A 26557-nucleotide genomic window follows, 5' to 3' on the forward strand; every position below is an offset into this window, starting at 1 on the left:
GTCACACACACAAATGCTCACACACACACACACACACACAGCTCACGTTCAGGAGGGGAGTCATTCCCTCTGTTCTCGCGATACTTTGTAAAAAAAAAAAAAAAATAATAATAAAATTTAAAAAAAAATTGGGGCTCTTGTCCTGAATCGCTTTGGGGTTTGTTTGTTTGTTTGTTTTTTTTGGGGGGGGGGATTAATTGAAATATCAGTGATGTGCTGGTGGCGTATTTAAAGCCCTGCCATGAGGCGGTGACCAGCAACCTTAAATCACCCCAGCTCGTAGACAGCAGGGGCCACAAGTCCCAAAGTGTGTTTAATTATGTGATTAATTGCGTTTAGTTTTTGCACCATAATTTTTAATGTTTTACATTTTGTCAGTCGCCTGTAAAGCCCTTTTTTTTTATTACATTTGATTTGTTTGATAGGTGATATATAAATTCATACATTAGTCTTTGTTTTATACTTTTTCTAAAAAAAATTTTTTTATTTTTTTTATCTTATATTGATTATGTGCATATTTCGTCATTTGTTTGTCTTGTTTTGTGCTTCCCTTTTTTGTCCTGTGTTTCTATGCTGCTGTGACATAAATGTCCCCATTGTGGGATTAATAAAGTCTTATTTTATGTTATCTTAATGATTCTTTGCTTGATTACATTGGTATATAAACATAGTTGGGCCCAGCATTTTCAGCCAACTCAACAAAAAATATATTTTCAAGACTATTATGCTGATACTTGATTGAGGTCACAGGACACGTATTTCTGCTCATAAAGGCTGTTGAGCAGAAATACCAAACATTTGCTCATTCCAGCTTCTCAAATGTAAGACAACCTAATTTGGGACTGTTGATGAAGCATTTGAATTCATCGCCTCAGGCTGCAGAAATCAGATTTTTTGATATTTCTGTAATTGTTTATGGACAGAAAACATTATTCAGAAATAAAATGCATTCCTTACCTAAAGCCTTAAGCTATATTTAAACAGACAATGACTGAAACATTCAAGATGGTTGTACTATTCCAGCCGATAGGTGCACTCCAGGCAAATACTGAGGGTGTCATGTGTAGTCTGCTGTGTGTGCTGGACAGAGTAAACAACAACACAGGAAGTGGTAGGTCAGCTTGGGGGGACACCGAGGGCCAGACAGCCTGACGGACCTTTCCAACCAAAAGTTTTTCTTAATTTGAATCTCAGTGGTGAAAACCGAGTTTACTGACTCAAGTATTCCACAATTGTGGGATACATAACACTTAATTATGTTTATTTGCATATGGTGTATCGAGTACATTTAGGAGGAAAATATTGTAATTTTGACTCCACCATTTATGAGTTACAACACTCAACCAGTTCATATTTAACATACAAAAATTATGATCCACTAATTAGAAATGTTGCCTTGTTACTACTTAAGAGTTAAATATTACCAAAGTAACTCAAGGTCTACCTGTTGCAGCATTAAAATTGTGCTGATTAAATAACTAATAAAGATCCAACACTATAAGGGAAAAATGTCACAATGAAATGGACCCATTCATGATGACTACTTCAGACTTTATTGACATTTTGCTGATATTACCACATTAACTGAAGTTATTACTGGCCTGTAAATTGCTGGCTGGACAACCAAAAATGGGTTTGCGTGAATAAAAAAAAAAAAAAAAAAAAAAGCAATTTGGATTTAAGGCAAGTTTAAATGTTACTAAACTCAGGCATGAACTAATGTTTGTGCTTTTGGGTCCCCCCACTGGTGGATGAGTAAAATGATGCTTTGTCATACCTATACTGTAGTGTTGATGTCATCCGAAAGCAAGCACTCCCCTGAAGTTGGTGTGGATTCGGTAATTTAATGCAGAGCATCTTTTTCAACCATCAGCCCACACTCGCACTCAACACACAAACTTGGACTTTACTCTCAATTAATTCCAAGATGCAAAATTGAAGCAACAACCGACCATTGTTATTGTCATTATTTTTAATTTACATAGATATACAGTTAAATTGACAAAATCCCCCTGATGAAGAGTTGCATTATGATTCTGTAGCTTCCTGTTGGTGCCTACACGTAAAGCAGGACAGACTATGAATGATTGGTGACATTCAATGAATTGCTGCAGGAGGCTGCGGCTCGGAGGTCCTCTTTCCTTTTTTTAAGCAGCCAGGCATAACATACCCAGGTTAAAATAAACAGTTCTCGCGCGTTATTCTCATACTTCATCCACAAATGGTGTATTAATGAGGTGTCCACTTGCTGCCATGGTCTTCTTGCCATCCACAAATTTGTTCGCTGCCTGTAAACAAACGACAGAGAAACTCTTCAGTTCACGGGCGAGTTCCTGGAGTCATCTGATGAGTAATATTTCATAATAAATCACAATATTTTTTAGTGTTCTTTCAAAACCACGTTGCAGCTCAAACAGGACACAAAACCACTGGCAGTCGTAAAACAAACAAAACAAATAGATCAGTAAACAAGCGTGCATGAATTAACAACTTTGCATTTTTCGGTATTATTTTGGCACACATGTTCAAACAGGAACACACAATTGGCATCAAAAAGTTTCCAGACTGCTGCTGTTTGCGCAGCACCGTGACGTGCGCACTCGAATTAGAAGCACTGTTGTGACCACTGGCATGTGCGTGCTTCATGGACCCGAGAGAGCACATGAGAATTTGTGTCAAAATTTTGGAGTACGGAAAGAAGTTGCAGACCTCTCCGGGCTCATTACTTCACCGCGGTAGGCTTTCTGAAGCCTTTCTCCGTTGCCAATTTTCCGAGTCTAACAAAAGGTTTGACGTTTCTCTGCTTAAATTTAATGCCCATTGTGAAATCACAACTACGCACATGCCACAAAAACATTTGTAACACAGGTGCTACAGTTTCCCGCTTCTCTGTACACATCACAGCGCCGCACTCCATTTGTGAGCAACGGGCGCAGACTCTGGACTTTTAGCTCCACCCTTGAATAAACACTACAAACTGTCACGTTTCATTCAGTATTTGAAAGACAGTTCAAATATAACAAAACTGAAAACTCAGTGTACAAACTAAACAGACCATGCGGTATATATCAGCTGGTGGCCTTGGAAAAATGCATCGTCAACATGACCTATCGCACCTTAATAAAACTAAATCATTGTAGACTTTGTTCATGAAAAATATGGAGGAAACTGGTGAGCCATAACTGAATCACTATGATTCCAGACCGTTTCTCCATAACAGATAGGAAAATCAGGGTGTAAAAATTGTGGATAAAGGTGAGTCTGCCTTTTCTGAATGCAGCAGTTCCACAGCAATGTTACCATGACAACAAATCTGAAGTCAAACGAGGCAGCAGAGACACAGAAAACAAACGGCTATGCAGCGTTGGTTGGTTTGAATAGCGCCGATCAAATGTTAGTTAGCACTGGCTTGAAGTGTCAGCCTGACAGCACACACACACACACACACACACACACACACACACACACTGACTGTAACAGTTCATTCTCACATACACACACATACAGATAAACACACATACAGATACACACGCACAGTAGGCGTTTGCTGCGACAGCGGTGGATGTAAATAATGGAATCGAATTTACATGGAGATGACTGGCGATTATAATCTAAGGAAAGACTTTCCTGTTGCCGCCTCTGAGTGAAGACACTCACCTTGACCACGTCGTTAAGGGTGACAGCATCTATAGCCTGGAGGACGGTGTCAGGGACATGGTACGCTCCACTGGCCAGCGCCTGGGCACCGATCTCCTCCAGCAGACCCTCAGAGCTCTCTATTGACATCAGATACTCTGCTTTCACTTGGTTCCTACGCGGAGACGTCAAACACAGACCAATCAGAGCTACGCCTGTAATATCTGTATCTGCTGCACAACTGCCTTCTTCCTCGTGAACTCACTTTGCTCTGGTGATGTCGGCCTCGGACACGCTTCCCTCCGCCACGCCTCTCACTTGAGCAATGGCAGCTCTGATCACCTGCACGAGGAAAGGCAACAAGGACAGGGAGTTCAGCGCGACAGAGATTCAAGTTGAATTTCCACACGTTTTAAGATGAAGTGACAGACAGAAAACCGGGCAATCACCTCTCCTGCCGAGTCAGCTTGTGCAATAGTATAGACGCCAAAGAGGCCGGAGTCGGAGTACGAGGCATTGAAGGCAGTGGCCTGAAAGGCAAAGCAGAGGTCACCTGACATCAAGAGAAGACCAAAAAAAATACAGACAACCTCCCTTTTCAAAGAGCTGTTATTTACTTTTTAAATTGAAACTTTTACCCGAGTTCTTCTGGGAAATTTTCCCAAAGACACAATTAATCCAAGTATCATTGAAGCTTATTCTTTTCTATAAGTAGAATGGTAACCATGCTTGTAGTCAATGATGCCGTCAGAATCATTTTCTTTGAAAGTTAAACCTTTTTCAGGCTGCATTTCTTGGCTGTTCCGACAGATTTTCTTCGACCTTCTTTCTGCGTTGATGACGTGAAGAGATGCTGTGAACTCGTTTTCAGCAATTACGAATTGTATTTCCTCTTTTGTAACATAACTGCGCGAACAGTTCAGACAAACTCGGAAAGCTTTAAAACACTCTGTAGCCTGGTTGATTAAGGCTACAAACAACCCATAATGCAACACACTGTAGAAGACTGGATAATACTGGTGCTTTCTCCACTCTGCCAACAGCAGACGATCCCCATTTACTTTTTCTTGTCTTATATTCATGCCAGCAAGGTAATTGTCCTGTTTTTTTTTGTTGTTTTTTTTTTTAACTTACATCAAATGGCTGTGTGGTAGCTTTGGCAATGCCCTGGCTCAGTTTGCTGGTGAGGCTGGAGCCCCTCTTTACATGTGGACCAGCTCCCAGGATCCTTTGCAGCACACTGAAGGCATTAGCCTCAGCACTACCCGTCACACCGCCCTCGCTGGCGATCAGTGCGTGGACCAGGTCGTCGTTGTTCTGCACGCGCAGCTCACCTGCACGCAAAGCGCCGTCACGACAACAAAGCGGTGGCGAAATCTTTAAAAGAGTGTTCAGCACGAGCTTTTACCTCCACGGTACACGGATTTAGCCACAGGAGCTCCGGCACCGCTGCGGACACTCAGGAGTCCCTCGCCCACCTGCCTCAGGATGGAGTGCTTTACACCTGGATGCGTGCACGAGACAGATTAACACACTTTTCACACGCCAGCGTCTGTAACAAAATATAATCTCGCACACACATCAACCCGACTGCTACGGATTGAGAGGGTTAAGTATCTATTAGGAAGTACAGCCTTGATAAGGAAAGCCAGAAGGAAAAAAAAAAAGAAAAAAGAGCAGTGATGAAGCAGCACAGACAAGACAACACTCACCTAGTCCTACAAGAGCCATCCTGCCCGTAGTGAAATTGTCCTCAACAAACGACTGGAGCTACAAGGAAGGATAAGGAGTAGGAGAAGAATTTAAGAACCACACAGAGTACCAAAATAATGGCCTTGGATGGTTGAATTACACATTTATGAAGTGCAGCCGTGCTCCCTTCAAGACAAATCACACATTCATACCTGTTGACAGGAGACACGACCGACCATGTAGTCGGGGCAGTACAGAGAGTTGGACAGAGCGTTTTTGTACGCGGCTTCATGCAACTTCTCAATTACACCTACGGGACAAAATAGAAAAGTACCTGTTAAGTTTCGGCCGCGGAGCACAAACACACCACAATGAATACTTTAAACACGGATCCAATCCATCCAAAAACACGCTCCATTAAGTTAAAAGACTTTTAAAGACCTTTTCAAAAGCACACTGAATAAAAGTTAACACCTGGTTACGATCACAGAGGAGCAGAAGTCCATTACGAGACAATACAGCCGAGTGTTATTTACGACAACAAGACCACATTTCATCGGTACTTCACGGCAGAACACAGCGATAACTTTTAATGACCTAATTATTTAAATATGATATGACCTGGACCCAGATAAGCAGAAGAAAAGCCATAGATGGGTGATTAAAAACGAGCTATTTGTTACAAATGTTACACATTATTAAAACTGGGATTGCCATGAGTGACAGGTTGGTACCGTCAGAGTTGCCAACAGGGATCTGACTATCAGCCAGACTCGTACAGACAGAGACTCTCCACATATTCATCTGCCACAAATCCACCCATGCACCACCTCTATGCCCCTTTTTTTTTTGATAAGCCGAGTCAGGCGCTGCCAGCGTCTCCTCAAACCACTCTTTAGGAACCGATGAGGGACTTCACGATTAAACTTCTATTAAAACAGTCTACGTTTGGCTCCAAAGATCAACAATCACTTTTTCCACAACCAAATGCGGGCAATTCAGAGCTGAACTTTTGTTTCTGGTTCTCACCTATCTGAGGACACTGCTGAGCCAGGGCTCTGTCAACCTTCACCCTGGACGTCAGGTCGTCTACCTCCCATGGCCGGAACTCCTGAGCTGTGGTCACGTTGACCAGAAACCCCAATAATGAATCCCTGAACAGAGACAGAACAGCGATGATGCACCGAAACATCGACATGATCTTCGAGGAGTTTTAATAAAACACACACAAAAAAACAAAAAAAAAAAAACGGGAACACCAACAGTTTCACAGGCTTGACATGAAGAAGGGAGCACTCACAGGTCATCTCTCAAACAGTCTGCAGTGTAGACCATCGATTCTCTTGATGATGTCACACTGCGCGTAAAACAAATGACGACACATTTGGTTCAGTGTGGTGCGCTATTTTTACACCAGTATCTACTGCTGACAACGAAAAGAAGCAACTGTCAGTGTGAGCGTGCGCAGAGTAAACTCGCTGACCTCAGGCTGCCCCCGACCGCTTCCACACCGCGACAGATCTTGAAGGCAGATGCACCTTTTGTGGTCTATAAAAACAAAGTCACTCGCTTTAGTTTGTCACATCTCTGCTACACAGGAACCATAAAAAAACAAAAAAAAAAACAACTGAACACACTCATGAACACAACGAATTGAGCTCTTGCATGCAATGGCACATGGGTTTCCTGAAGGAATCGCACTTTCACAAACTCAAAATTACCAGGTTTGCTGCCAGTCGTAACACGTGAGTAACACCCTGGTTTTCCACGGCCTCGTAGCGACTCCCGGCTTTCACAAACACACTGACACTTGACATGGGGGAGTAGTTCTCCAGCGATGCTATCACCAGGCCGTTTGGGAGCCTGGACACCTGGAGCAGCAAAAGAAAATGTTACCGGAGGCCGGAAAAAAAAAAAAAAAAAAATGCCTTCATGCGCGATCAAATGAATGGAAAGGAGCCAGAGATTTACTTGCTGTACATGTTTTTCTGATTACACGTCTACAATATATTCCAGTGAATACGGAAAAACCTGCTCCTGCGTGCTTGAGAGCAGCCCCTACCTGGACATTTTGGGGAGGGGTAGGTGCAGCTGCTGAGGGACGCCGGGCTGCGACTGGTTCAGTCAGAGCTTCACTCCTCCTGGCAGCCGCATAGCAACGTTTCTGTAGGAAGTGGGGGACACTAAATCAAACCTCCGGCAGCTTGTTTCCTCAGCGCATCCCTGTTCTCGTAAAAGTTAGCCAGGAAAAGAAAGCGCTGAACTAAATCCCCGATCCTTGACTTAACATAACAAGGTGTCTTCGTAAGAGAGATGCAGCTTCAAATAAAGTAAACACGAGGGTCCAGACGGTTTACACGAAGTGCAAGTGCTCCCATAAAAGCAGGCTGACATTACATTGGACAAACCTGAACCCGAGGAAGATTAACATGACCTCTAATGTTACACAACAGCTGCTGGCACCTACAATAACTCAGTGATTACCAACCCATCTTCCCAAAAAGGGTCATAAATTCACCATCTGATCAACAAACTGGGAATGTACAAAACTGTGTTCCTCTATTTACTTATATATTATAGGATACTTGTTGTTTTTTTTCCCCCTCTTCAGGTGATCTGATGTAACAATCATATATTACCCAGATAAACAATTCAACTCATGATTAGGTTTTACATAAATATTCAGCATAACCATTTAGCAGCCAGCTGTCCGAGCGTCCCTGAAGATTAAAAAAAAAAAAAAGAGGTCTTTTTACTTGTAATAATCTGCACGTCACCACATTATGACCACGTTACATACAAGGTGTTGTTTTGATCCAACACAGCGGGGAGTCCAGAGATGACCTTCAGGTTGCATCCAGCACGAAGCAGCTAAAGCGAAGCCGAATCAACAAGCTATTTTACGACGCGCACAAGCTGTATTTTATGTCTTTAAGGACGTGTGGATGATCCAAGGAGGGGGGGGGGGGGGGAGGCGTTACTCTAACTCGGCTGTGAAACATGTCAGACGGTTTTAATTGAGGTAAACCTTGAATTAGCCGGCCAACCTAGCAGGATAACTAGCCCGGCTGGGCTAACGTCTCGGGCTGCGTCCTGCTTTCGAGCCGTTTTTACAAGCAGGACGAGCAGAGACCAAAACATCCGGCGGGTCACGCCGCTCGCATAAAAAAAAACAAAAAAAACCCCCCCAGAAAACACGGGACTCACGGAGAAATTATTCAGAGACCGGATTCCTCTCATGACTCCTGAATCTCTCCTTCAGCCCCGGCGCAGAAAGACGAGTATGGCGGCGAGGCGGGGTTGACGTTTTACCCATAATCCAGTGCGCCGATCAAAGATGATTTAACATGTTAAGACAAACGATGACAGGACTTTTCAACGTTATTACAAACTATCATAAACTCGTTAATTATAATTATAATAATAATAATAATAATAATAATAATGCAACGAAGATTATTTATACAAGGTTAATCAGGATTGAAACATTTCCCGAGCAGCATTGCGAAATGACAAAACAAAGTGGGAGTGTATAGAAGTCTCTAGCGCACCCTTAATAGTCAATTAATTAACTTAGAAACACACACGCCCATGAAAGCAGACAGCAGCTCTCCTAAGATCGTCAATTTAAGGATTAAAACTGATTTAAAACTTCCCTGTTGAGGGCTAAAGGATGTTAATTTGGCCTTGATCAGCACGCCTATAGTTACTATAGGACTCCAGAGGATGGCAGCAGAGGACTGTCTATATAATCATTTTCCCTATGGCCGTTTATTGCATGACATCTTTTCTTTTGACAGGAATCCATTCCTGTTGTGGTATAACTGTGTAGATGTTATACATATTGTAAAAAGGTGGACTGTTCAAATATAATTGATAATATTATATATTGATTCTAATATATTCTATATAAATGTATTGTATTAGGATTATCTGACTAGATGGTCATGATAAGAACTACAATGTTAAAATTGTTCAGGCCAGCACAGTAACCTTGCTGTAGAACAGGATTTTCATGCTGTGGTAGGAGCAAGCGGTAACAATCCCTCTATCCATCTTCCTGAAATCAGACTGTGTCCCACTGCAAAATAAACAAATTGAATGACCCACCCACATTGACTCCTGTGCCATTTGGTCTCATTGCTGGTCAACGTCAATGTCATACAAGTAAATATGTCGCTTCCAGCTACAATAAAAGAGATAAACTGGTAAGTTTATATACAATGAAAGACGTACAAAACCAATGCAATTGTTCATTTTAACAGCATAATACCGGTGCTCTCATTTACTTGTATGATATCGTCTAACCAGCAATGTGTGTTAATCAAACACCGTCAAGATTAAGACTACTTGTCACCCCGCTGGCTGTCAATACATTCCAGCTGTTTTGTTGTCTTCACACTACTTTGTTAAACTGGGAAAAAAAAAAAAAAAAGCCCTCACCAGCATTCCCAGTAAAGTATTAAACAGCTTTATTTCAACCCAACTCCACTTTCACTGAAAAGCTTTACATTTCAAAAATAATACTTTACTACATTTACTACCAGCAGTATCAACATCTTACATGTAGTAAAGAACGTACAAAGTTTAATTACAAAACACTGCTCACATATACGCATCTTTTTCACAGGTAACCTTTAAAAATAGTCTCAAGTGGATTCTTTGGCCCAAAGAGCTTTTGGTGACAAAACAAAATGTTCACTCATTTTGAAAAGGTCATTCTCCCAGCTAGCCACATCCCAATAAAAACATCACATAACAATACAAAAATACACTATGTTGGCTGTGGAAATCTTCAGACTGAAGTGCTCGAACATTAATACCCTAAACATGTTCACATCATACAGAGTGTGAGTTCAGGCTGCTGTCTCAGTCGTCGATCACAGTAACTTGAGATCACGCGAGTTTATGGCGTGTTCTTTGTCAAGAGGGACCCTAGTGACTGACACCGAGTCGACACCAACTAGGACCAAATACTTTTTGTCACCAGTAACAGCTCAAACAGCTCGGTGCCTATTCCAGGCTTTCAGTTCTCAGTTCGCTGGCCTTCGCAGCTCTGAGCTTTGCAGTGCACCTTCGCCATGGAAGGTGCAAATCCTAACCGTTAAAGACTCGACGTCCTCGCTCAGTTCTCATTTGGCGTTCCGGGACAGCTGGTCACGTGAATGTCCTTCCTCAGCTGGAGAGACACACAGCTGAGCCAGCTGCGACTGGTGGGCATCTCCCCGACAATCTCCCACATGTCGGTGTCGTCACAGTATCTCTCGATAGTGTCGTGATATCTGCAAGTCAAGGGTGATCAGCATTAAACTGGAAATTCAACAACTGTAAAAAGGTGTAAATATGTTTTCCCTCCTGTTTTTATAGTCACAAGAACCAAATCAGGAATTAAAAGCCCCTGGTCTGATTTCACATTAGTCTTTGTAGTTGCTTGACTATCAAGGCTACGTAACAACAGTGAATCGACTCGTTTGATTTGACCTTAAATCTATTCAGAATAGTTGTTTAAGTTGTGGCAGCTGCAGCATTTGTATTTAACAATTTAATGTCTACAAAGTGCATCAATAATTCTTAAGATAATGTAAAGTACTCGTAGACCATACGAGGCACTAAAATGAAACCTTGGTTAGCTCCTAAAATGAGTTTGTGTGCTGCTGAAAAAGTTCCTGCTATGACTAGACTGCTATTAAATGCACAAGCCACTTTCCCTCCTCACCTGTCCCAGCCCTCCTCTCCTCCCAGAACATAGATTTTGCCATTCACGACAGCAGCACCGGGCCGGTAGCGTCGTTCCTTCATGGGGGCGCACATGGTCCACTGGTTGGTCTTGGGATTGTAACACTCCACCTTATCCGTGTTCTCCGTCGAGGCATGCCATCCACCTGAAAACAAACAAGACATTTAACCAAGGAGACGACTTTTGTTTATGAATGACCGCGAAGAATGAGGGGAAAAAAAAAAAAAAAAAAAAAAAAAAAGCACCGCTCTGGCCTCGGTGCTATTAAGTTTGTTACCTATGACATAGATCTTTTCTTTGAGTGTACAAGCAGCCGAACCAGAGCGAGCGATCTGCATGGGGGCGACCTCTGTCCACACTAAGGTTTTAGGGTTGTACACCTGTGCGAGGTCTGTGCCGTCACCATCCTCGAGAACGGCACCTCCTGCCAGGACACGGAGGCACGTCAGCATGCAGGGCAGCATGTGTATAAAGAAAAACCTGCCCGTGTGAAACCTGCATTTCCTACCAGTAACATAGAGCAGACCGTCCAGGGCCACCACAGCAGGACTTGTGACAGCCATCTTTACAGACTCTGTGAACTGCCAGGCGTTGGTGTGGGGGTTGTAACACTCCACCGAGTCGAGACGAGAGCGTCCCTCCCACCCTCCCACTGCATAAACAAAGCCGTCCAACATCACAAGGCCTGAGAGGAGAGGATGGAGTGAGGTAGTTAATCTACCCGATGGTCATTTAATCAGCACTAACATACAGGAGAGCATCTAATGTCCCATGAAAAGTCACATTTGTGCTACATTTGAGCAGTGTTTAGGAGGACATCCTAAAGTTGAAGGGTCGTCAGCAGCGCCGTGTACATTTGTCCACCAAGTTTCTACAGCATCTGTACTGACCAGGACAACACAAAAATTCAGCAGTTAAAAGAAAACCCACCTCTCAGGGTCTGAACACAAACATAAACACTGATGAGAAAAGGAAATGGATGACACAAGATGATGGAAAAACAGGGCAGAGAAATGTGTGGGATAAAAAATAAAAAAAATCAATCAAAATTATATAATTTTGAGTCATGCAGTATCATAAGAGTGCAATACTAAATCGTTTGTAAACTTTCCCATCAACCTGCACATGTGAAAGTTATGACATTGTACCACTGTTGTCTGTGTAATAGTACGTATGACCAAAATACCCCATTTTCTAAGATACAGTGGAAATGTGAGGAAAGGCTTGGTAAAAAAAAAAAAAGCAAACAAAATGTCAGGTTATGGTTTGGTAAGTTCCTAACAGGGTGCAGCAGCTTCACTTCTGACAGCATAAAAAAAATGAAAGATTACAAATGAGAAATTTCAGCGTGCAGCTGAAATATGATTTTAACCATGAAATAAAAAGACAGAAACAGTTAATAAGGTTCCCACGAGACAAAACGAGGTAATGTGTGGTGATGTAGGTTATCAGTGCGTGAGAGAAGAAAGGGCCGACATAGTGCCTTACCTAACTCGGAGCGAGCTACATTCATGGGCGCCATCTCCATCCAGGAGTCAAAGCAGGGGTCATAGCGCCACATCTCTCTGCTGGCTGAGCCGTCAGGAAACTCCCCTCCGGCCAAATACAGAGTCGAATCTACAGGGAGAGGTGGGAGTCAATGGAAACGGACGACGATTAAGTTCATTCATTCATTCATTCATCTCGGAGGGGACACAAGAAGGAGCGTCTTCTCCAGTCAGTCATCGAGCGTTAACGTTACCGAACCTCACCTGACACGACCAGCCCATGTTTGCTCACGGCGAAGGGAAGGCAGGCCAGATTCTTCCACTGGTTCGTCACAGGATCGAAGCTCTCGACGCTGCGCAGCACCACCTTGTCGTCCTCCCCGCCGACCGTCACTATCACTGCCGCTGTCCCTGTTGCCATGGCCAACAGGGAGGAAAGGAACAGGGGAGGAGTGAGCCGCGGCCTGCTGGTCCATTAGTCAATTGTTTGTTTGCTCAATAAAACGTTACAAAAAAAAAAATAAAAAAAATAACTTTTCTTTTGTTTTGTCCAACTACAAGTATAATAGATAAGATGTGGTTTGATGTCATAGAAGAACAAAAAAAAAATTCACTTTTGAGAACCTGGAAGCTGTGAATTTTTATTTTTGATTAAAAATTACTTTTAGTCAATCAGAAAATAGTTGCAAATGAAATTTCTGTTGATTGTCTAATTGATTAATCGACTAAACGTTTCAGCTCTAGAGTTGTGTCAGCACTTTACAGAGTGTAAGAACAGAAAACAGGGATACGAGTTGACAAAGGAAACAAAACATGACTGGAAACAAGTGCTACTCTAAAGTGACACAAAGGCACACAAAAAAAAACCAACAACGCCTGGAAGAGCTCAAGAAGAAACTACTGGCCTGACAGAGACGGCTGTACAGCTGCTGCACATGATGGAAATGGGTATGATTATCTCTTGGTGGCAGATGTGAGAGTGTTCACCTGTGGACCGGCGAGGCCTCGCTCGGGGGCAGTAGAGCTCTGCGCGGCGGTCCTTTAGCAGCAGGTAGTCCTTGGCCTCGGAGATGAGCCTCTGGCAGCCCTGATTCTCCTTCACCACGTCCACGGACTCGATCACGTCGTGGAGGTAGTAGGGGCTGATGAGAGGCAGGCGGATGTGCTCGAGCACCTTTGAGGAGCAAATGAAAGGAGAGGAATCTGGGTTAACTTGGGCAGCTCATTTTATCTGCTGCCATGGTACCTCTAATGTAAAGTGGGTTAAGACCAACAGGAGGATTTGAGACCCAGGGCTCATTAGTTTCCATGGGTGGATTACTGCACCGGCCTTTCGGGCACGGGTGGAGCTCAGGAGCAAGTGAGCTCTACAGTCAGCTCTCACTGGTAAGTCATGAGGTTTCACCAAAAATATGGATGTCCTGACAACAAGTCCGAGGGGACTCTCTCTCACGAAGTAGCTGTGGTTTCATGTAATCCATGATTTATTAACATCTTCAAGACCAACAGCTGCTGATTTAAGGGCTTTTTCACAGCACGGCACCATTAACTTTCAACCAGTGGACTTGTAGTGGGATACACTTCCATGCCTACTGCTCAAAACTCTGCGACACTAAAAATACATCCACAAAAAAGCACACGTTTATTCATTAGCTTGTGCAAACTCAAATAATCTGACCTTTTCAAAGCTCTGCTTGCGAGAGGGACATTTATTCAGCCACAACATGGCGGCTTCAAACACCTTCTCCTCGATGGGCACATTGAGATCGTCGCTGGCAATGATTTCTGTCAGTTTGTCCACACACAGAGACAGGAACTCCTCCTGTCAGGGGGAAAAGAATATGGTATTTAAGCATGAACACATACATGCACTCACTCACAGTTAATCACTCATCGGCCTTAAATTTGACAGGTGACACAGGGAGATAATCTTTGTTAAACCCCTTTCACACATGAAACTCAACACTGCCAGGTTCGATTATCCTGGCGAGGCACTGGTGACATGTGAGGAGGGAGATTAGGTGTAATTTCCAGACAGTGAGTAGTTTTTGCAGGAGATCCTCCCAGAAACCACCGACTAAATGAACCCAACTAGTCATACTGGTGCACGCTCTGACAAGCCGCAGTTCCAATTACGCGTCTGAACCGAGGAGCGAATTGTTGGTGCCAACTCAAACTTCTGAGACAACCCTCTCGATTTTTGAGGTTGTTTGTTTTCGGGCGATATGACGATCAGCCCTGTAACAATTTGTAACTGAAGTGATGGAAACTAAATTCATCAACAATTTTCACATCAAATAATGAATTTAGTTTCAGACCAAGACCAGCGGATATGGACTCCAGGTCAGCCTGTGTGACTCCCCGGAGTCCTACCATTTCAAGAGCATCATCATCACCCAGGACCTCAGAACAGAGGATGAACCTCCTGCAGCAGCTGAAGTTCAACCTGCCTGCTACATTGACATCGCCGAGTTTACCTCACCCCCTCCATCACCATCTATTAAGCTGCTGCCACTGCCGAGGAAAAGGGGAGACTGCAGAGCATCATTCGCTCTGCTGAGAGGGGGGTTGGCTGCAACCTGTCGTCCCTCCAGGAGGCGAGCAGGAAAGATCACGGACGACAAGCCGCACTCCCCTCCGACAAGAGGCTGAGCTCTACGTGGACTAAAACCTCACGCCACACGGAGCTGCTTCCCGACTGGAGCCTCATCAACATCGACTCATTTCAACATCACACATACTGTCTATAATGCGATTGTTTGCATTAGCGTACACTGATGGGTTTTTTTTTTTGTACATATTCTTTTCATCAAATCTTATATATGAACCTTTTCTCAATCTATAAAGCTACTTTTTTTTTTTTTTGTATTGCTATGCACCACTACACCAAGAAAAGCTCTTTGTATGACAACTTACCTATTGGCAAAAAAAAATTCAGCTCCGATTCAATCCAACTTCATCACGATATTAAATCAGCATCGTAACACAAAATTTAATGTACCACAGCCAAGGTTTTATCCATGTTGTCACCCATATTGACATTTTGCTGCTGCTGCTGCAAACAGAATGCGAGAACAGGTTTCCATCTGCCTCTCACCTGCTGACAAACGCTGCCAAAGTGCTCCAGAATGTAGTCCATGCTGCGCTTCTCCAGCACCTTACAGGAATGGGCCTCAGCAAAGCAGTGTATACCCACGCAGTTCATCTCATCCATCTGACGCTCCATAAAACGACAACAGGCCTCTCGAACGGCCATCACGTCCAGCAGGTTGGCTGCTGCCAGCAGAGCCTGAGACCGAGAGCAAAAGAGCTTCCAGCACACGTGTATGAAGGGTGTGAACAGTGAGGAAGCAGTGCAAGAGGATCCCTTTACCTGTACGTTGGCTTTGGAGATGAAGACCTCCGATGTGTAGGCATAGGTCACCAACATGCCAACCATCTGAGGCTCTACACCGTTGATGGCTACACGCTCCTGTTTGGACTCGATCAGGTCAGTGGAGAACATGGCCTGAGGAGATGGAAGCAGGTAAACACACACACACACACACACACACACACACACACACACACATTTATAAATATATATATTTATAAATGTGTGTGTATATATATGAGCATGAAGCTGGGGCTGTTGTGCCTGACACAGCTGTGTGAGGAAAGGTGTGTTTACCTGGAAGTAGGAGCTAAAAGAAGCCAGCACAATGCGATGGCAGGGGAACTCCTGTCCTCCACAGCACAGAGTCACATCACAGAAGGCGTTGTTGAGCCGCAGGCTGTTGAGGCCCTGCAGGACTGTGTTGGGGTGCTTGGTCTCCACGAACAGGTAGTCCTCCCGGATCAGATAGGTTGGAGCTGCAGCGGTAGTGGACTCCAGGGCCGGGACGGTGGCGTTCATTAGGATGGGCAACGACGAACCGACGCTGACGTCGATTATTTCAGCCATATCCGACTTTGCAGGGCGAGCCTGGGAGGCAAAACACACAGTCAAGGAACTTTGACTTCAACTGTCCACTTCAGAAAAACGATCTGTGCATTATATGGCCATGTAACCCCTCAGAAAATCTGCACGTACAGGCTCTATTTGGAGAGCGACATTTGCAAAAGTCGCGGCAGCAACAACAAGTCAGAGAGGACCTGAGATTGCCTCACTAATGAGGCTTAGCTCTGGTGTAGCGGCGCAAACCAGCAGCTCCCCGCCGAGTCCAACTACCCAGTCCGCGCAAGAGAATGCACACGGGGGATGTTCAGCTGTCAGCACCACTTAAACTGAAACATATTACCTGTTACACATAATCGTGACTTCAACAGTGCAAACAGTGCAAACAGTGCAAACACTGCTCCCCCACAGACGCACAAATCAGCTTCACTCGGCAGTGAGCAGCAGGGTCTTAACGCCTCTCACCGGAAGCCCCGCCCCTCTTGCTGTTACGTCCAGGAGAATTCACCTCCGAGTACTTCCTGCTTCGCTTTTCACAAGGTTGCTGACATCTCCGGCATCTCGTTTCTCTCTCTGTTCTGTTTTCTCTCAGCTACGTTTTGAGTTCAGGTTCAGTTGGAGTTGTGTTGAATTAAATAAGTAGTCTCTTTAAAACTCTCCACTTTACCTTGCTTATGTCGAAAGCCAACTCTGCCACAGTTCCTCTCAAAGGTTCGATAATGCCGTTAAATTTGTCTTCAGTCATTACAGATAAACATTTATAAATACTTACCATATCCTGTTACCAACAACTCCCTTTGATTCTTTTTGTATGTTTAATTTACAGACAGCTGGCTATACAAATTTAATATTGGATATATTGTATTATCCCCACTAAAATATCTTTTATTTCATTATCAGTGTATTGCATTGTTTTTATTTTCCTTGCGCTGGGAGCTATATATACTTACTAGGTTGTCTCTTTTACTCTACCATGAAGTGACATATTCAGTGCCATTTTGGTGTGCTTATTTACTTATATAATATTGTCTCATCAGGAATGTGGCCATTCTGTCCCCTGCTCCGCGTAATTACTGTTATATGGCACAGGCACATTTTCACTTGTCGCCTGCCTGCCACCTCATCCCCCATTCATGGGTCTGATTGGAACTAATTGAGATTCCTCCTTTGTAGAATTACTGGCTGGCATTGGCGAACGTGGGAGAATGATGCTAGATTTTCAATTCAGACAAAAACTCACTAGAAATTAATCTGAATAGTTCCCAGCAAATATTGGATTGTATTTTTTTGCTTGAAATTCCCATCCCCGATATTTGCAGCAGAGAATATTAAACTGGAGACATTATCTTCTCAATGAGTTTTATTTATAGTGTATTCGACAAAAAATTTCAACATAATTATAAAACCATACACCAGCACGGCCAAATCAGCCTCGGATTCTGTTATCTCAATTATGGAGAAAAATAATCACCAGCTCTACGACACCTCTTATTTTGTGTATTACTCTGATTTAAGATTAAGTATTTCGCCATGTTTTTTTTTTCTTTGTTTTTTTCTTTTATCCCAGACTAATATGGTATTGTTGGTACTGTTGAGTGACACATGTGCTGCTTTTAACCAGATATAACATGGATAATAATGTATAAACACAGCATTGCACCCATTATTTAATACAGATAAAGTCAAGGTTTGATCACTTTGTTTTATACAGAAAAATCAAACTATTATCTCTCTTTAAAAAAAAAGATACAGATTAATTTTAAGTTTGAAACAAGATCTTAAATTTTGTTTGTTTTGTTTTAGATTATAAGCAGCTGTCCTTCATGGTGCCGGGAGTCTCCAATGCATTCCTTCTCCGAGCAGCAGCTTCCAAGATCTTCTTCCGAGGTCCCAGCTGGATGCGAATGCCTTTCAGGTCTTCATCAGAGCAAAGCATGAGTGCCTCTAAGTCCAGGTGCTCCCTTTTGAATGCGAGGGCAAATTCTGGCAAAGAGATGGTGGATAGAAACACATCCAAAGGAGATGTTTCCTCATGTTCATCATCATCCAGTCCAAGATCTTCCTGATCCCAGGGGATGTCAGCGTCACCAGTCTCCTCAAAGCCCGCAGCGTCTTCATCTGCCTCAAACAACTTGTTTTGAACAAGGTAACCGAGACTTTCGTTGTTCCCACTGGGGATGTCGTCCGACTCCTGCCCCATCTTCTTCATGAAAATCAGACCTCCAAGGCCAGGCCGGTTAAAGATGGATTGTTTGATTTGGCCTGGTTCTTCGTCGCCATAGTCTTCTTCAAAGCCTGCCATTCCTTCTTCATCTAACATGTCCTCACCCTGCTCATCGAAGACATCCAGGAACTCTGGTGTCTCAGATGATCCATTCTCCTGTTTGAGGAAGATAACGTTCCCATCTGCTGCTGACCTCTGCAGTGTGCCCTTCTCTTTCTTCCCCAGCCGCTTCTGGAATGTTCCTTTCACCCTGGCTGTAAGAGAGCCGGATTTATCCGCAGCAATAAGCTTGGAGAACTGCTCGTTGACGCTGGTCATGGTACCCTCATTTGAGAATGACATGCTCGCCTCTGAAACAGACCCAGTATTGCCAGTTCCACGGTGCATTTTATCCATCTTGCTCTGGTGTTTCTTCTTCACCTTCTCACAGAGTTTTACTTGTTTCTCTGCCTCTTTGATGGCCTCCTTCTTCAGTTTGGCGACCTTTTTTGCATTTTGATTGGTCTGCTGTGAGGCAGCAGCATCTAGAAAGCGCACACAGTCCATGCGGTCGCGAGAAGCAGCAACGTCCATTGCTGTGTGGAATTCATTGTCCATTGCAAAAAGGTTGGCGCCAAAGTTGACCAGAAAGCTGAGGATGTGCATGTGGCCGTTAGCTGCTGCATGGTGCAATGGTGTATTTCCCCAGATGTCACATTTGTTGGGATCTCCTCTGTATAACACATACAAAAAAAAAAAAAGATTTAAATAAAGATCTGAAACGCTATTATTTTTCATTTTTATTATTGTTATTATTGTAATTTTCTACTCTCTATCACTAATTGATACAATCTAATAATGCTTCCTGCTCTACGTATTTAATTTGTGAAAAAAAATTACTTGATGAAGTTCAAAAGATGAAAAATGTTTTGCCGCAAAAGGAGACATATATTCGAAAGTCAAACTAGTTCTTGGCAGCAGCCTCATAAGTTGACCATACTGACACGATCAGTCTGGTCAAGGAAGTAAATTAAAGTTCCCAAAACTATTTTTTTTTTTATAACATAAGACACATGAAGGCAAAATAACCACAACTTATAACAAATTATTACTAAACATGGCTAAAGAGAATTGGTAAGCGATTAAGATTTAAAGTCCTCTCGTGCTATGTGTCATTGTCACAGCAATAAAAGTTGTGATTGCAGTGTTAAGGAAACAGCTTGTCATAAATCCCGGCTCATGCTGGTGATGACCAAAGTGGAAATTTATCTGGCCAGGTAGCTGAATCATACCTTACGCCCAGCTGAATATCTTACAAACACCTTTTCTGAATATCATTTCTCAATAAGAATGTTGTGCTAGATTTTAGTCCGTCTTTTGTTGTGCTGAATGAGGGATGGAGGGTGGGGAGGAGGGGGGGGGGGATACATAAAGGGCTCCTTTGTTTTACAGGATGAATTTGGCTGATTGAACATTTAGCTCAGCTCCTGGGAGGGAGCAGTCCAAAGAGTGCAATGACGTTTTAGCTCGGTATATTGTTGTGAACATCAGGTGTTTTCAAAATGAAGAGGAAGTTCTAAAAAACTGGTGCAGATTATGATTTTTTTTTTTTTTTTTAATAAAACATTATTTCCCAGCCAAAAACTTCACTATTAATATAAAATGTTTCTCTTTAAGCATTATTTATACTGTAGCTCTTAATTTAGTTAAGGTTTTGGAAATACTTAAGATAAAATTAATTGAGACTGTATCTAAATGTAGATTTCATCAGCCTGCCTTCTTTAGGACATGAAAACATGCAGACAATTTTACAGGTTTAAGAAAAAAGATTACGTAAAAACAAATATCTTGCATCTACAGCTAATTCTGTGTATGCTTTTGCGTCTGAGGAAGCTAAGTGAGATGAAAAAGAGGTGATCGAGAGGCGTTTATGTTGCTTACTCTCTGCTGCATATGAGCTGAAGAGCATCGATGTGTCCATGGAAAGCAGCTAGTAAGGTGGGAGTCATGCCATCCTCATCCGCGGTGTTCAGGTCCATCCTTGTGGCCGCCTTCAGGAGGTCCAAGTAACCATCGATCGCTGCTTTGTGGTACCGAGACATCTCTGCAGAGAACAGAAAAAGTTGAAACAAACTTCTTTCTTGTCCTTGTCTCCCCACAAACGTCAGATGAGCAGAGGCGACTGCACACCCTGAGCAAACAATGTGATCACTGGGCGTTGACGCTTCAGCAGCTCGGAGCCGTAAAACAAAAGCAAAGTCCAGCTCACTGCTGTCGGCTAAATGATTTCCTCAAACTCAACACTGTCACAGCTTTTCACCATCAGTTGAAAAGTTTGACCAGTGAGAGATTTGTAGCGTTACAATATGAAGCTGTTTTCTGCTGCTTTACAGTATAGTGCCTCTATTCCAGAGGGACTTACAATTCATTTTACGGCTATAAGTGTGAATTTACAAATTATGATTTAGAATACAAAAAAAAAGCCTATAAAATATAATGTATCATAATAGATGAAGATGTATTTCAGTGAAAGTAGCTACTGCTTAAATAGTAATGAATCAAAAATAATCCACCAAATGACACTCAATCAATATATCTTCTGATATACAAAAATATCCTAATTTCTTGATACCATTTCTGTAGTTTTACTCTATTAAAACTTTGACAGAACTTGAAAGACTTTTTTTTTGTTATATTGCAGTATTATTTAAGCGGCAGAAAAAAGTTCAGATGAACTAGGCTTTATTTTTGGGCTTGTTCAGAATTAAACTTGAGCAATAGTACAAATGTCTTATTATCAAAACGTACTTCAATATCAAAAGTAAATGTACTCATTATACAGATTTATAGGGATTTACGGGTGTTGCTTTTGTCGTCAAAGATCAGGCTATATACAGACTGCTCTGTTAATAAGCAAGCAATAAGCAAACAAGCAAGTCAGCAAGCAAGAATAAAAAAAAAAAAACATCCACACGACTTCGACTTCTATAAATAAATGCATTGCAGCCCACTTTAAAATATTTGGTATTTTATCCCTGGTATCCGCCGCTTTACTCTCCAGTCCAGTAGGTTGCAGTAACGCGTAGTTTATAGGAAAGTCGAAAAAGAAGAAGAAGTCGCGGAAGACTCGAAAGGCAGAAATTTCGACCAATCAATGTCGACTGAGAGGAAAAAGCGGAACGCTGTCCGGCAGGTTTCTCCCTTCTTCGCAAATTCCTTCGCCGACCGCCTTGAGGCGTTTCGACACCCTGCGTTTGCAGTCGTGAATGTTTGTGTGTTGTTCTCCAAACATTTTACGCCGCGAGAACAACCAACCGAACCAGCAATCCCCCTCCCGGGGTCTCTCCGCGTGTTACTTCCCGGCGTTTTAGGTCTGCGCGGTTCGACCGGGAGAGCCTGCAGAGATGTCCGATAACGGCGGCTCGGCCGTCGGCCTTCTGTCCTACGAGACGCTGGTTCACGCTGTGGCAGGTGCAATGGTGAGCGGAGATAAAGTGCTAACTTTAGAAGAAACCCCTGTAAACTGAAAAAAATTAAATAAATAAATAAAATGGAGCCTTATACCGTACTGATTTTGTATTTGTAGATGTGAGTATGGATGGTAATGTTACAATGCGTTGTCTTCTAGGGGAGTGTGACAGCGATGACCGTCTTCTTTCCTCTGGACACGGCCAAAAGCAGACTGCAGGGTGAGCTTATCGTCTTGGACAAAGGTTCCCCGATAGCAGCGGGTGTAAACCCAAGTTGAATGAGTTTAGTTTGAATGTTTATTCTGCAAATCACAATTATTTTGTTTTTAATGTTTGGTCCTGAAAATGTGGGGAAAATTGTCAACAAGTGTTTTCCAGAGGTGCAACCTAAAATGTGTTGTTGAGTCTGTATGCACGATTGATTTATTTAGTATTTGGGTACTTATTTTAGTCAGTACGCTGCAGCTGTTGTACATCGCTGCACTACACAAATAGAAGTTGTGCACCTCCACACACAACTGTTTATTTTCCATACCACTACACTGCTGTGTGTGTGTGTGTGTGTGTGAAGCAGGGGGAACAAAAACCTGTTCATATTTAGGCAAAATAACCAAACAAAGCTGTCAAGATGTTAAATCATGGTCATTCCCGTAACAACCATAAGTGCAGAACAGCAGCGTGCGAGTAGAAACGACACTAAGCTGTCAAAATTCACATACTAGGCAAAAAAAAAAAAAAGTGTACAAACGGAAGTTAGTGAGCGATTTGAGACACGGCCCATGACTTTTAGTCCTCTGGACTCGTTTACGCTGGCCCCTGTTTAAAGCACATTGATGTTCTGCTGTTGAAAGACTTAATTCATTGTATAAAGGTGTGGGCTGCATGGTGGTGCAGTGGTTAGCACTGTCGCCTCACCGGGAGAAGGTTCTGGGTTCGAACCCGCTGGTCACCTGGAGCCTTTCTGCCTGTGTGGGTTTTCTGGAGGGTGCTCCAGCTTTCCTCCCACGCCCCCCCCCCCCAAAAAAAAAATAAAAAATGCACGTTAGGTTAATTGGTGACTCTAAATTGGCCGTAAGCGTGAATGCTTGTCTTTCTTGTGATGGCCCTGTCTTTCGTTGGACTGGCGACCTGTCACCCAAGGTCGGTTAGGATCAGCAGGTATAGATGATGGGTGGATGTATAAAGGTGCTCACTCCCTGCTCGGTGACCACCTTTGCGCTTCAAACTCCACTCTCAACGTTCGTATGGCTTCTGTTGTGTAAAAAATTGTCGCCTTTCGGCACTCATCTAATTGAGGGAACATGGTCAATGACTTGCCACTCATGTGCTTGTTTTTCAGTGGATGAGAAGCGAATGTCGAACTCTACCCCAATTATTTTGGCTGAGATTGCAAAAGAAGAAGGCCTGTAAGTTCTGGGACATCCTGGGTTACAATTCTACCAAGTCATGGCACGTGTTATTCTCAAGTACAAGCTTCTAGGACTAATATGAGTAATTCAGTAAAGCACTATAGCAGTCTAATTCCAGTTGACAAAATGTGCTATTTGAACCTTTTATACACAGTATGATTTGAACAGATATTATATACACCAAAGGATAACTGAGAAGGTAAATCACCAAAAAAAAATGATAATGAAAAATCCTAAGTAGATGCAATCTGAACCTTTTTTTTTTTGGCTAAAAATACAAGTTGTGTTTGTGGCCACACGAGTGAACGTTCCCTGTTAAGTGTCTCTCCACCGCTTCTCCCAGTCGGTCTCTGTACAGAGGCTGGTTCCCAGTTATCTCCAGCCTCTGCTGCTCCAACTTCGTCTACTTCTACACCTTCAACACGCTGAAGAAACTGACGGCGTCTGGCGCGGGCAGGTCCAGACCTGGCAAAGACCTGCTCATGGGGGTCGTATCAGGTGAAGGCACTTTTCAAAACTAATATTTATCAATGACCTGATGGAAACCATCAGCTACTGACTGATGAACTTAAAAGGTGCACTGCAGCGTTTTCTTGTCAAACAAAAGATGTTTATATTCAGTGTTAGTCCACAAAACGCGTTGCGTGCACCGTCGAGGCCCGAAGAAACGGGCCGAATGGGTGACGTGCACTGTGTGCCAAGCAGATTTTTAGAGATTTTTGTTTTGTTTTGTTTACATTAGGGTTGCTATCAGTCTTCATCTTTGTTAATACGTTACTTCCCCCTCAAAACCATTGCAGTTATGTGAAACCATTCTCAGGAATTTGCATTTTTATCACTCATTAAAAAAACGCCAAATGCTCTGCAGCCTTTTCCAGAGGTAAAAAAAAACCCTCGGGGTGTCTTTCGGAAAGATTCAGGTAAGCTAACAATGTGTTGTTTGTGCAGGCGTGGTGAATGTGATCCTGACCACTCCCATGTGGGTGGTCAACACTCGACTGAAGCTGCAGGGGGTGAAGTTCAGAAACGAAGACCTCCATCAGACCCACTATAGGGGCATATTTGGTGTGTGGTAGGCTATATACATCTGTATTTAAACTGAACACTTTCAATACACTTTTTTTTTTTTTTTTCTTACTTACTGTGCAGTTGTCAAACCCTGCTGTGTTTGGACTCTCTCCTTTCAGATGCTTTCTCGCAGATCATAGCGAACGAGGGACTGGGAACTCTGTGGAACGGCACTCTGCCCTCGCTCATCCTCGTCCTCAACCCGGCTGTACAGTTCATGTTTTATGAAGCCATGAAGAGGAAGGCAGGCAAGGGAGGGAAGAAGGTTAGAGGACACACACAAAAAAAAAAGGCACTTGTAAAATCACCAAAAAAAAAAGAAGAAAGATCTCATTTACAGATATTTGGAGCAAAGAATTGAAAATCTAAGATAGCTCGTGGTCGATCGCCTGACCAGCGAATTTTAATGCCGGTGGTTTGTGTGACACTGTCATTTGATTTGACAAGTGATTTTCCATTTTGTATTTGTGAATCATATTTTTCATGTCGTGCTGAAAACGGTGAGTACGAGTGGGTTAAATCTTCTGTCTCCCACCTCAGATATCCTCAGCAGAGATATTTCTCATTGGAGCCATTGCCAAGGCCGTCGCTACCACAGCAACATATCCTCTTCAGACAGTCCAGGCCATCCTCAGGGTAAATACTGCCGTATATCATTTCACGCTGTTCTTCTCTTATTGAACTTAAGCTAGTGCTGTTAAAGGATAAGGCTGATGATGTTTTATATTTTCTTATTGTACATAAATGTCAAAACTAATATTGAAGAGGGTCTACTTAAAAGAATTCCCTGGGGAAAATGTTTTATCCCTCTGTGCTATGGACGTCGGTTATTATCCAGAACTATTAAAAACACGTCAGTGAGCCGCTCTCGCACTGAAAGGATGTTCCCGCAAAGACCGAAACAAATTACTCGTCATTACCAACGAAATAGGCCGAGACAAAACCCTCAGTAAAACAAACAGTACGTTGTTATTTCACTACAACGATAATGAGCGCCGTCTTATTAGTCTTATTTTTTTTTTAAGTTTTTCATGTTCAGTAGCATAAAATGAGGTAAAGAACTAAAAACAGTCAACATTTTAATGTTTGGAAAAGATATTTGTTGATGGAAAAATATAAAGCATTTTTTATTTTTTGGCTTAAATATAAGAAAATGTTTCTGTGAAAAACCACAGAAAATCTGTAATTGAAAATTCAACTTTTTTTTTTTTTTTTTTAAAGTGGATAATCTGTACGTCTACATTAACTTGTTAGAAGGAAAAGATTATATTGGAACATCTCAAATATAAAAAAAAAAAAAAAAAAACCCGCCTTACCTCCCACCTGCTTTTGTTATCAGTTCGGCCAGTACAAAGGTGACGGCAAAGGAGGTGTGATCGGAAGCCTCTCGAACATTTTGTTCCTGCTCGTGGACAGGATCAAGTGAGTGCAGCTGCTAACGCATCCACACGCGCACTTGTACACCCAAGCAGTGGCGAAGCCGCCATGATGGTCATCTGTTCTGTTTATTCCAGGAGACATGGCGTATTTGGTTTGTACAAAGGCCTGGAGGCCAAGCTGCTACAGACGGTGCTGACGGCTGCTCTCATGTTTGTTGTGTACGAGAAGATCACCGCCGCCACCTTCAAAGTCATGCGCCTGAACAACTAACCGCAGCACTGAAGACACCTACTTGAATGCGGGGGGGGGGGCGGCGTTAGCGTACTCATAATCAGTAGGTTTTTAATCAATGCAAACCAATTATATATACATATATGTATGTATATATATTAATGCTAGGAATTATTTCAGCTGTATTGTAAGAGGAGTTGGGATTGGTGCCTTTGTTCACAGATTCCCAACCCCGACCATAAAATATTCCATAACCTGATGTGGGTTTATTACTTGCAACGCCCTCGCTCTTAACCTTTTAACTGCT

The 26557-nt window shown here is 42.8% G+C and overlaps 4 protein-coding genes across 9 annotated transcripts; 1 reads left to right on the forward strand and 3 right to left on the reverse strand.

Moving 5' to 3' along the window:
- Positions 1-1530: 1530 nt before the first annotated feature.
- Positions 1531-8632, reverse strand: uqcrc2a (ubiquinol-cytochrome c reductase core protein 2a). 2 transcript variants are annotated; one of them, XM_069149158.1, is made up of 14 exons: positions 8536-8632; positions 7391-7492; positions 7050-7199; positions 6812-6876; positions 6629-6685; positions 6358-6482; positions 5541-5638; positions 5349-5406; positions 5045-5140; positions 4771-4970; positions 4086-4166; positions 3902-3978; positions 3658-3811; positions 1531-2288 (listed from the first exon to the last, which is right to left on the reverse strand). In XM_069149158.1, the coding sequence occupies exons 1-14, from the start codon at positions 8566-8568 to the stop codon at positions 2205-2207; spliced, it is 1380 nt and encodes a 459-aa protein (XP_069005259.1). In that variant the 5' UTR covers positions 8569-8632; the 3' UTR covers positions 1531-2204. The 2 variants fall into 2 exon arrangements, with proteins under 2 accessions (XP_069005259.1, XP_069005258.1); XM_069149157.1 differs by lacking the exon at positions 8536-8632 and adding an exon at positions 8129-8271.
- Positions 8633-9783: 1151 nt separating this feature from the next.
- LOC138198036 (kelch-like protein 20) lies at positions 9784-16921 on the reverse strand. Of its 4 annotated transcripts, none has more exons than XM_069149153.1 (11): positions 16833-16921; positions 16223-16516; positions 15926-16060; positions 15650-15841; positions 14231-14374; positions 13540-13726; positions 12817-12963; positions 12554-12682; positions 11343-11750; positions 11045-11210; positions 9784-10610 (listed from the first exon to the last, which is right to left on the reverse strand). In XM_069149153.1, the coding sequence occupies exons 2-11, from the start codon at positions 16493-16495 to the stop codon at positions 10454-10456; spliced, it is 1938 nt and encodes a 645-aa protein (XP_069005254.1). In that variant the 5' UTR covers positions 16496-16516; positions 16833-16921; the 3' UTR covers positions 9784-10453. The 4 variants fall into 4 exon arrangements, with proteins under 4 accessions (XP_069005254.1, XP_069005253.1, XP_069005256.1 ...); XM_069149152.1 differs by having other exon boundaries at positions 16625-16919; XM_069149155.1 differs by having other exon boundaries at positions 11343-11489; positions 11574-11750; positions 16223-16919.
- Positions 16922-17871: 950 nt separating this feature from the next.
- On the reverse strand, positions 17872-24878 carry anks4b (ankyrin repeat and sterile alpha motif domain containing 4B). Of its 2 annotated transcripts, none has more exons than XM_069149161.1 (3): positions 24714-24878; positions 20634-20796; positions 17872-19425 (listed from the first exon to the last, which is right to left on the reverse strand). In XM_069149161.1, exons 2-3 carry the CDS (start codon positions 20792-20794, stop codon positions 18294-18296), a joined length of 1293 nt encoding a protein of 430 aa, XP_069005262.1. In that variant the 5' UTR covers positions 20795-20796; positions 24714-24878; the 3' UTR covers positions 17872-18293. The 2 variants fall into 2 exon arrangements, with proteins under 2 accessions (XP_069005262.1, XP_069005261.1); XM_069149160.1 differs by lacking the exon at positions 24714-24878 and adding an exon at positions 23078-23170.
- On the forward strand, positions 21821-26509 carry slc25a17l (solute carrier family 25 member 17-like). Its single transcript, XM_069149162.1, has 9 exons — positions 21821-22171; positions 22321-22381; positions 23502-23568; positions 23915-24069; positions 24520-24636; positions 24759-24904; positions 25180-25275; positions 25979-26061; positions 26154-26509. The coding sequence occupies exons 1-9, from the start codon at positions 22097-22099 to the stop codon at positions 26287-26289; spliced, it is 936 nt and encodes a 311-aa protein (XP_069005263.1). The 5' UTR covers positions 21821-22096; the 3' UTR covers positions 26290-26509.
- Positions 26510-26557: the final 48 nt, after the last annotated feature.

Source organism: Embiotoca jacksoni, unplaced genomic scaffold (assembly GCF_022577435.1).
Source record: "Embiotoca jacksoni isolate LCO1_2020_lvr unplaced genomic scaffold, fEmbJac1.0.p SCAF_15, whole genome shotgun sequence".
Taxonomy (NCBI): domain Eukaryota; kingdom Metazoa; phylum Chordata; class Actinopteri; family Embiotocidae; genus Embiotoca; species Embiotoca jacksoni.